Source organism: Micrasema longulum, unplaced genomic scaffold (genome assembly GCF_059751315.1).
Source record: "Micrasema longulum isolate JH-2025_06_02 unplaced genomic scaffold, ASM5975131v1 h1tg001068l, whole genome shotgun sequence".
NCBI classification, from domain to species: Eukaryota; Metazoa; Arthropoda; class Insecta; order Trichoptera; family Brachycentridae; genus Micrasema; species Micrasema longulum.
The window spans coordinates 266,062-276,785 of NW_028278256.1; the positions used below are offsets into that span (position 1 = coordinate 266,062).

Sequence of the window (10,724 nt, forward strand, 5' to 3'; positions counted from 1 at the left end):
GTTATTTATCTCTGTTGTAATATGTTAAAATTAACAGCTCCCTAGAGGGTTGAATCCAGTCATTGTCTAAAAAATTCTGATAAACTCAAAACATTGTTGATAATTGATAGTAAAAAATGAATTATTTGCGTTCCTAAGATTTTCTCAATTTTCAGGACCTTTTTAAATGGTAAATAACCCTGTTAGAAAATAAGAAAAGTTGTTTTAGAGCGAAGTTCAAATTCCGGAATTGTTCAAAACCTGATTCAAGAAGAAGTATAAAAATTGAAAAATATTTTAAGGCGTTGCCTAGTATCTAGGTTAAATAATTCAATCAAATGAATCGCACCAGCAACAATAAAGGTTTCAGCTTTCTTACTTCACAAACGTCAACAGATGGAATGTTCGAATATAGGCAGAATGGTGAATGGTTAGGCCGTTTGAAAATGTGTCGCGGCGTAAATAAATTCCTAAACCTGTCTCCTTTTCTCTCGCCAACTTGAATTCTGTCCTTTTCGCACTTGTTTATAGTTCCAAAAACTATTTAGTTGATTATTTTGTCACCTGGGGTCAGTGCCCGATTAAAACTCGACTGATATACACGGAAATCGCCAAATCGATTTTGGTATACCGCATCGCGTAAAAATAAAAATACAATTAATAATAAACTTAACTAACTTTATGTGACAAAGAAGAGATCATCAGTATGGAGTTTGGCGGCGGCTTTCCAGAGGAACCAAAAATCTATAATAGGTTAGTCCTTCTCAATTTCCTTTCATATTCCAATTTTGCGCTGTGACATAAATACATTTATATACCTACTGTCGAGAACCAGCTTACGCATCGCCAGTGAATGTTATACAGTGTGTAATGTGGCCACTTAAACCAGCCTTTGACAAGTCATTCATCACTGTTGTAATATGTTTATGGTTAGTTTGTTAAAATTTTCTTGGTTTGATAAAAAATAAATTTTAGCTACAGTTAATGTGTGGTTCAATAATTGTGTTATGAACATTCTTAATAATAAAATACTGCCATATCTTTTGTAATGTTCACATGTAAACGACCCTTTATAATAATTAAGAATATTTTTCATACCAGCACGGGTTGGATATCACTGCTTAGTTAATCAACAAATACAGTACATTTTGCCTTAACAAACAGTTAGATAATGTAATAAAATAGGTAAAAATTAAATGATATTGAGAGCTGTTGAGTGAATGTCGCATTTAATTGTCTAAAAGAGACATTAAGATCAAAATGGTCGCCAAAATTGTAAAATAAATAAAACTGTTTGCTAACGCATATTTTGCATATTTTTGGAATAATAAATTTTTCAAAAATAACGATGGAGCCAGATTTGGAAATTATAGGCGGAATACGAAATCAGTTGATTGCAGTAATAGTCAGTAAGTATTGATTTATTTTTTTTAATATTACAATCGGTTTGGAAATTAAACTAACCTCTGTGTTAACAATGTGTTTCTTTTTTGGGTGATACCGTGTGTGTTGGATTTGTTCCGACGTTTCGTCTACCATTGCAGGAGCCATCTTCAGGGTAAACTGCGTGTTTTACGATTATAACATAACTAAAAACAACAATATTTTGAGTTTGTCCAAATTTTTGTAGACAAGGACTGGATTCAACTCCCTGGGGAGCTGTTTATATTAACATTTTACAACAGAGATGAAGAAGGTTTCAGCTCTTTAACTTCACAAACATCAACAGATGAAAGAATTGAAGGAATATAGATGTTCAAATATAGGCAGAATGGTGAATGTTACACAGTGTGCAAAGTGGCCACTTAAACCAGCCATTGACAGGTCAATAAGCCCTGTGGATGCCTAGACTTCTATATTACCTTCTCTTAAATGTTCTTCATCTCTGTTGTAAAATGTTAATATAAACAGCTCCCCAGGGAGTTGAATCCAGTCCCTGTCTACAAAAATTTGGACAAACTCAAAATATTGTTGATAAATTACCTGGTCCATGAAGAAGTATAGAAATTGAAAAAATAATATTTTCAGGCGTTGCCTAGTATGTAGGTGAAATAATTCAATTAGATGAATCTCACCCGCATAAATAAAGGTTTTAGCTCTTTAACTTCACAAACATCAACATATGAAAGAATCGAAGGAATAAAGATGTTCAAATATAGGCAGAATGGTGAATGTTACACAGTGTGTAAAGTGGCCACTTAAACCAGCCATTGACAGGTCATAAGCCCTGTGGATGCCTAGACTTCCATATTACCTTCTATTAAATGTTCTTCATCTCTGTTGTAAAATGTTAATAACTAAAAACCTTGGAACGTGGAAACAACATATTCTCAAAAGTATTTTTCGCAATTTCTAGGTAATATTTTGATATTCAATCAAGGGTCGATAGTGGGATGGGTTTCACCAGCTTTGCCGATACTGACAGCAGAAGATTCTCCTTTGGGGAAGCCCTTAACAGAGATGGAGACATCGATGATTGCATCTTCTTTTTGCGTCGGAGCCATTTTCGGAACTCCATTTTATGGCTGGCTGGCTGACAAATTTGGAAGAAAACGGTCATTATTAAGTACCTCGGTTCTATTTCTGGTAAGTTTGTCTTAAGATAAGAACATAAATTTCACTTTTTTCTTTATATGCTAGAGGGTTTCAATCAAATAAAACGCCTTGAACGACCCCATCACCAAACTTTCATATTTAATAAGAGTAGTTAATCCATTTTTGTTCTTACTGCTCTGAGTTGAATGACAAAGTTAAATGGCGATGACAGAGAAATACTTTACAAAAACAAAACTGACGCATTAACTAACAAGACTTAAACAACGTCCTAATTGTATTGACTTAACGAACAAATATAAACTTAATTTCGCGTAATGAAAAAAACAAAAGTAATATTTTTATTTATTTATACTTTTACATTGTTTGTATTCTTTTTTTTATACAGAATAATGTTCTCTCTCTGGGGTGTTCCGTGCCGAGGGAAGCATTTTACAAAATGTAAAACATGCCTAAGATTAGCTATTCAACAAAGTTAACATAATAATAACAATTAAAAAAACGAAATTAATCCAATTAACTTAATTATCATTAACATAATAATCAATAAAAAACTAAAATAATCATAAAAAACATAACCAATTTATATAGACCAATAGAACAAATTTCATAAACAGTACACACATTTTACCTATTTGGCTTGATCCACTCATCGATCCGTGCGCAATCCACCTCCACTATCCATTTCTTAATAGCAATTTTATATTGTGAGAAATGACTAATTGCCCTTATGGATAATGGAAGTAGATTGTACGGCTTATTCTCTTTGACCAGTCATTGGCTGGTTTAAGTGACAAAGGCTTTGGTTTTAGTGACAAAGGCTGATAATTATCTGGTTTAAGAGCATGTTTAAACATCAACAGATGCAAGAATTAAAGAAACATAAGATGTTCACATATGGCCATAATGGTAAATATTACACAGTGTGTAAAATGGTCACTTAAACCAGCCAATGACAGGTCATAAGCCCTGTAGATGCCTAGACTTCTATTTTCCCTTCTCTAAAATGTTCTTCATATCTGTTGTAATATGTTTATATTAACAGGTCCCCGAAAAGTTGAACCCAGTCTTCTAGAAAAATTTGGACAATTTCAAAATATTGTTGATTTATCGCCCTGGTCCATTAAGAAGTATAGAAATTGAAAAAATAACATTTTCAGCTGTTGCTTAGCATGTAGGTGAAATAATTCAATTAAATGAATCTCACCCGCATAAATAAAGGTTACAGCTCTTTGACTTCACAAACATCAAGAGATGAAAGAATTGAAGGAATATAGATGTTCAAATATGGGCAGAATGGCGAATGTTACACAGTGTGTAAAGTGGGCATATAAACCAGCCAATGACAGGTCATAATTCAATTCAATTCATTTATTTTAAATATAACATATACATTACAAAAATATATTCAATACGTACATATTATAAAAAAGAAAAAAAAATACACGAAAAAGATTCATGTCAAAGTAGTAGAAGAATCCTGCTCCAGAAAACCCCTTCGGATACATGGAACAGATCAATATCCAGAGCGATGTTGTTCAGCATAGTCCTGTAGATGCCTAGACTTCTATATTCCCTTTTCTAAAATGTTCTTCATCTCTGTTGTAATATGTTCTTTAATTTTTGTTAGCCAACAATGTTTTCCTAAATTGTTGTTGATCCATTATCATGTCATCAGCTCAAACAATAGATGCCGCAATACTATCTTAACTTTGGTAAGAAGTGATAACAAAACACCGGTTGTTTCTAAAGAAACAGTCAAACGATTTCAGACCAGACACTTTTTTGCCTTATCAAATGTCAAAATGTTTACCCATTTTTTACACAGATTTGCTGGAGCCTCAAATTGTGCTGGCTCAGTCCGATGGCCATGATTGTAGCCAGATTCATGGTCGGCATCGGATCAGCGGGAGCTTTGGTCATAGTTCCTCTTTACTCGTCAGAAATCGCAAGTGTTGAGGCCAGAGGAGTTTTGGGAGTGTGTCTGACTTTCTCATTCAACATAGGGGTTGTGTTTATGTACGTCATTGGAGCTTATCTCGGTTACTTTGTTAATCTCGTAATACTGATAACCTTCCCTGTGATTTTCCTAATCTTCATGTCACAAATGCCCGACACTCCATCGGATCTCGTTAAGCGTAAAAATTACAAGGTAAAGAGAAACTCATGCTTTTTAAATTGTTATTCAAATTTGATACATCCTTAACACAATTATTTTAAAGACAAATTAGAAATAAATTTAATGACATTTTGTATTAAAATTTTTAATAATTATTATAATTTTAAGACGAAAGCATATTTTAGGAGGCTGCAAAAGCTTTAGCCTGGCTAAGAAGAGCTCCAGCTGATAGCACATTAGTTAAAAATGAATTGGAACAATTAATTCACGAATCTAAATCATCAGCGGGAAAAGACGATTCAAATACCGGTGAGAATATTTTATCCAATATGGGAAATGTGAAGTCAATTTATTGGTCACATTTAATTTGTTTTCAATATTGTTTTTAGATGGTGCTTATGATAAAAGTAAGGAAAATGTATCATCGTGGAAATTTCTTCGTGAGTATGAACATATTTTATCAAACTAATAATCAATTGTAAGCCTAAATTTTCAATTGATTGGTAACAGTAATTCGAATTGAGTTAAATGAAAAGGTGGCTAAGGCATTTTGAATTATTTTTCATCTTCAGTTTTGTACACTCCAAGAGAGTCTTTTATAGAACTATGGGGAAAAAAAATGTAAATATATCAATTCCATGTAAGCGGCTAGCTGAAAATTGTAAAAAAATATAAAATGTTATTATTTTACTTTATTTATTTCGAATACAAACAGATGTACAGGTTAAATTAATATAAATAAAAACTATAAAAAAGGTAAACATAGTAGGGCCATCAAATTATAGGTATTCACTGAATTTTACCGCAATAAAGCAACAACGGTTGAAAGTGTAAACTATTAAAAGCATGAATAAACTATATAATAAAATAAAAGAAATATGGACAAAACAAGGAGATAGTGAAAAGGAAAATAAGGAAATTGATAAGGAGTGGTGAAGGATGATTGAAGGAAAGTAAGAGTGGAAAATTGCATTTGATTCCATGATTAAGAGGAAGAAAAGAGACTAAACGTCTATTCTCTGTTATTCAGAATTAAGCCTTTTGGTTCTTTTCTGTACCTATTATATGGAGTGTTAAATACATCAAGACTATTAAAATTCATGTTAAATGATTTACATATACGAGGGATCGTAGAATGTTTCCGATGATTACTTTTATTATTACGAATATAGAAAATATTAGAGAGTCTAGTTGGTCTGGAGGGGACACGGTAAGCAAGTAGATGAATTAGTTCTGGAGAATCAAATTACTACTGCTACTATCATCGTACCATTTCCCCCTAGGGATAGGCTGAGGTGATAGATCACCACACACGTCTATACCGACTACATTCCTAGCTTCTTCTACATTCATACATTCCCTCGGGTTGCGTCTGTTTTTGACATAACCAGACATAAAATTTTGGTTTATCTAACCACGCTACTTCTTTCTTAATCTATCTCCGTTACCGTTCATTTTCGCCATGTATATTTATTTTATCATTCTGTCGTCATCCATTCACTACATGACTAAAACTTCAGTGACCATTGAAAAAAGTTGAGGAATCTTATCGATTATACCGATTAGACCCCGACATTGAGATAAAATGCAGAATAGAAGCAGCCCGAACAGGATTTAACAAAATGAAACATCTTCTTTGTGACGATAATATAAACCTTAAGCTGATACAACGAATGGTCTAATGTTATATATGGTCTGTCTTACTGTACGGTGTAGAGACGTGGACTCTAAAAGTTAATATTATAAACCACCTTGAAGCATTTGAAATGTGAATTCACCGTAGAATGTTAAGAATATCTTGGACCGATATGAAAACCAACAATGAAGTATTACGTAGAGCCAATACTAATAGAGAACTATTCACCACTGTTAAGCTCCGTAAGATTTCATATTTTGGCCATATGCTGAGAGGTGATAAATATGCCATACTTCAGCTTGTCACGAAGGGAAAGGTCGTGGGACGTAGAGGGGTCGGAAGAAAACAGCTTTCCTGGCTTCGAAACATCCGAGCGTGGTCCAGGATTAGAACTGTGGAGGAGCTGTTTTGCACTGCTCAGGATAGGAAAGCTTTCTCCCAAGTGATCGTCAACGTCGGAGGGACCCGACATGACACGTGAAAAAGAAAAAGATTGATTATACCTGTCTCGGATTTGCACTCTCGTTTGATTTTCGACTAATTATTTCAAATCGGGTGTGAAAATGGTAAACAAAATAAAATCAGGCTATATATTTGTTTTTATTATCTTAAAATCTCAGTTTATTAATTATATTTCCAGTCAATTCGCCGCCATCTCTGAAGGCTCTATCTCTAACTTCAACTCTCCTGACGATCCAATGTTTCATCGGTATGTTCGCCGTGTTGTCTTACGCAAATACAATCTTCAAAGAGGCAGGAAGTACGCTTTCCCCGAACGTGTCCAGTATCATCATTGGTGTTCTTCAGCTGGTTGGATCCTGCGTTGCGTCTTCACTCATAGAAAGACTCGGCAGAAAGGTATAATAGTTTTGTTGTGATAAGTAATTAACATGTTATTTATAATATCATTTTTAGTTTTAAGTCAGAATAAATGCAGATATTTTAGTGGTTGGGATTTTGGCATATTTTGTGTGTATAATTTCAATACCTTTAAATGACGACCGTGACACATTTTCTAAACATAATTCAAAATTCTCTAATAATAAGTATAACTTTACAAGATTAACTAAACTCACCCATGCCTGTAACAAATCATGTTTTTAAACATGACTATTTTTAATAATTCAATGTTTTACACTGTTTCCAAATATTTGCCTGTAGTTCGAAGGATCAACCGATTATCATTGTCTTTACGATGGTAAATAAATGCATATTTCTCGAATGTTTTCCTTTATCTGCCCACTAAATACAAATACTCCATTTGTTTGCCCTACTTTGTTCATTTTATGAAAGAACTAATGAAAATTAGACCTCGGATTAAACAACGCCGTGGGGGACATTTGAACAACATTATCTTTAAAACATCAAATATTATTTAGCATGATATAAAAATATCCGTTTTAAGTAAAATATATTTTTTTTTTACATTGTAAATTCAATTACTCTTATTAAATGACCCTTTACTTATCAACTCTGTCGTGTCAATCAATGTTTCCGCGTGCACAATAAAATTTTATAGAAATTAACAGAATGCTTTTTTTTACCTGTAAGGTATATATGTAATATATTATGTTATGATTAAAAAAAAAAACTATCAAGCAACATTACGCGGCGACATCACGAATGCGCGCGGCGAAAGTAGGACAGAATGGGGGGATTATTGAACACAGTCCAATGTATTCAAATATGATTCTACGCTCCTTCTGGACTATTCTTAATTATAAGTAATTAGTATTTGGTGTAATCTTTCCTTTTGATTTCATCTTTATTTTCCAGATTCTTCTCATTGCTTCCTGCTCCACTGTCGTTTTCAGCATGGCTAGTTTAGGTACCTTTTTCTACGTCCGAGATTCCGGTTATGACGTCAGCTCCATCGGTTGGCTTCCGGTTGTGGCATTATCAACAGCTCTCTGTACATATTCTATGGGTATTGGACCAGTGCCGTTCATCCTTCCATCTGAAGTCTTCGTGGTTCAGGTATATCAAACATCATTTAAAATACTTCAAATTACTAAACAAATTCCAGATTTAGTTTGAATTAAGGTAGAAATATCTGCTAACGCAAGAACAAACCAGGTACAAAGACTTTTGTTTAATTTCTGACACCATTGTTGTTGCTTCTTCTCCTTCTTCTTCTTCTGAAGCCTTATTCTCTCCACTGCTGGATAAAGGCCTCTTCCAAACATAACCATTCCTTCCTATCACCCGCTTTCATCATCCACGTTTTACCGGCAATAGAGGCAATGTCGTCGACCCATCTTTTCTGTGGCCTTCCAACACTTCTTTTTTTTGCTCACGGTCTCCACTTTATTATTCTGGGTGTCCACCTGCCATCATTTTGCCTCGCCAAGTGTCCTGCCCACTGCCATTTCAATTTCGCTGCACGATCCGTGATATCCACGACTCCGGTTTGGCGTCTTATTTCTTCATTTCTTATTTTGTCTCTTAGACATACACCGAGCATCTGTCTTTCCATGGATCGTTGCGTGCATTTTAATTTCTGGATACTTTTTTGTGTTATAGACATGGTTTCTAGTCCGTATGTTGTCACCGGCAATATGCACGATTTATATACTTGTCTTTTCAATGTTGTTGCTACGATGTAAATTTAAATCAAAAAACGCTTATTGCGGCATTGTGTGCCAATCTTTATAGCATTAGTTGTAGATAGAGGTCTAACAAAATTTTTAATAGAAAAAATTAAAATTTCAAACATTTTTTTTGTGTTCAACAAACTTTTTACTCTGTTTGGTATTTATTTTAGGTCCGAGGTTTGTGCACAAGTATCGGACTTACATGCATGTGGATCTCCACCTTCATCATCGCCCAGTTCTATCCCCTGTTTGTTGCGACTTTTGGCAGCCACGTGGTATTCTGGTTCTTTGCTTTAGACGGCTGCCTCGCCATACTAATAGCAGTTCTCTTCGTCCCAGAAACCAAAGGACGAACCATAGAAGAAACTGTGGCTTACTTTGGAGGAAAGAAATTCGATAAACCTGGTATAAAGAAAGAAGAAGAATTCGGAGAACTGTTGCAGAATGTGAAATTGAGAATAAACGGTGTTGACGAACATGGGGACTCTGATAAACACTGATGATGCTGTGATAATTTACTGGGTTGTTGTACCGTGTTTCGATTTCATTTGTACCATCTTCAGTAATTCAGACTGACGTGGAAGATGTAATGCTGTCTAAGATATCTGAAAAAGTGCAACGGATTTACGGCAACCAAGCATATACTAAATCTTCAAATTGCTTATGAAAATATTATCAATACCTAGTTTTAAAATTATTTCATGTTCAAAAAAGCACACGGCTTTAGAAATTACAATGAATCAGCTAATGAACTTTACAAAATTTTACAAAATAGTGTACTTTAATGTAAAAGAGTATGTGTGTGCGCTACAGAAACAAGATCAGTAATTAAGTGTGTGTTAATACTTTGCGAATGTTTGCGTGTCATGATTTGTAAAAACGTTAATTACAGGATACCATGGAAAATTCCCTAGAAATATACAAATTTTCGTACACAAAATTCGATCGCACTTTATTTTGTTCAAAAAATAAAAAAAATCAAAATTTCTTTAGCTTGTTGAAATAATAAGAGTAGAGTGCCTTTTCGCCTATTAAGAGTTCCATTTAAAACTATTTTATCGCGAACAAATTAATCATAATTCTCTAAGACTTTATAGATCGAGTAACAAATTCTGTTCAGACAATTTTTTTTAAACTGCCATAGGATAAGTACTTAGCCTTACAGGGCACTGCAAATTGAACTAACTCCTTGCTAGAATGAACCTTTGAAAACTTTTAGATGTAGGTTCTGCAGTGCAGATTAGGAAACACTTATACTCATTATATGTGAATGTGATGCTTTACATCATAAAAGGAGCCTCATCCTCGAGGGACCACCGGTTAAACCTGAGGATATTAAAGAGCTCGCCCCCTACCTAATAGAGAAGAAGATTTAGCAAAATGTAAGACCTGGGCTTGGATAGCTACAGGGGTCCGTCACAATAGATCTTCACAGGTTGCAGTGACGTCAGGAACTTGAATAGTACTGACCTCCTACACAAAGAAAAGGATTAAGGATAAGTACCTTAGTATATTACACAATTAAGGGTTTTCCAATATGTAACCAATATTTGTGTTTTTTTTTAAAGTTATTATGTTAATAAAATTAATAAAGTAGAAAATTTGTGATAACTCTATCGTTTTTCTATTTGAATCGCCACCCAGGGGTTTTGAAAAACAATGTTGTGTCATCTCGATTCAAACAAGATAGATTGATTAAAGTTTTTGAAAACTTAATATTTGGCCTAGCATTTGGTTGGTTTTAAATAATATGACTAACTCCCCAATAATTTTATTGTATTCTCTTACATATCTACAAACAGTGTCGTTAAATAACGAATTTAAAAGTTAAAAAAGCAATTGC

General features: G+C 34.0%; 1 protein-coding gene across 1 annotated transcript; it reads left to right on the top strand.

The window, feature by feature from the left end:
* Nucleotides 1-1,173: 1,173 nt before the first annotated feature.
* On the top strand, nt 1,174-10,492 carry LOC148277212 (trehalose transporter 1-like protein). The gene is made up of 8 exons (XM_088233195.1): nt 1,174-1,388; nt 2,336-2,565; nt 4,361-4,684; nt 4,837-4,960; nt 5,041-5,091; nt 6,928-7,145; nt 8,064-8,264; nt 9,052-10,492. The coding sequence occupies exons 1-8, from the start codon at nt 1,328-1,330 to the stop codon at nt 9,379-9,381; spliced, it is 1,539 nt and encodes a 512-aa protein (XP_088089321.1). The 5' UTR covers nt 1,174-1,327; the 3' UTR covers nt 9,382-10,492.
* Nucleotides 10,493-10,724: the final 232 nt, after the last annotated feature.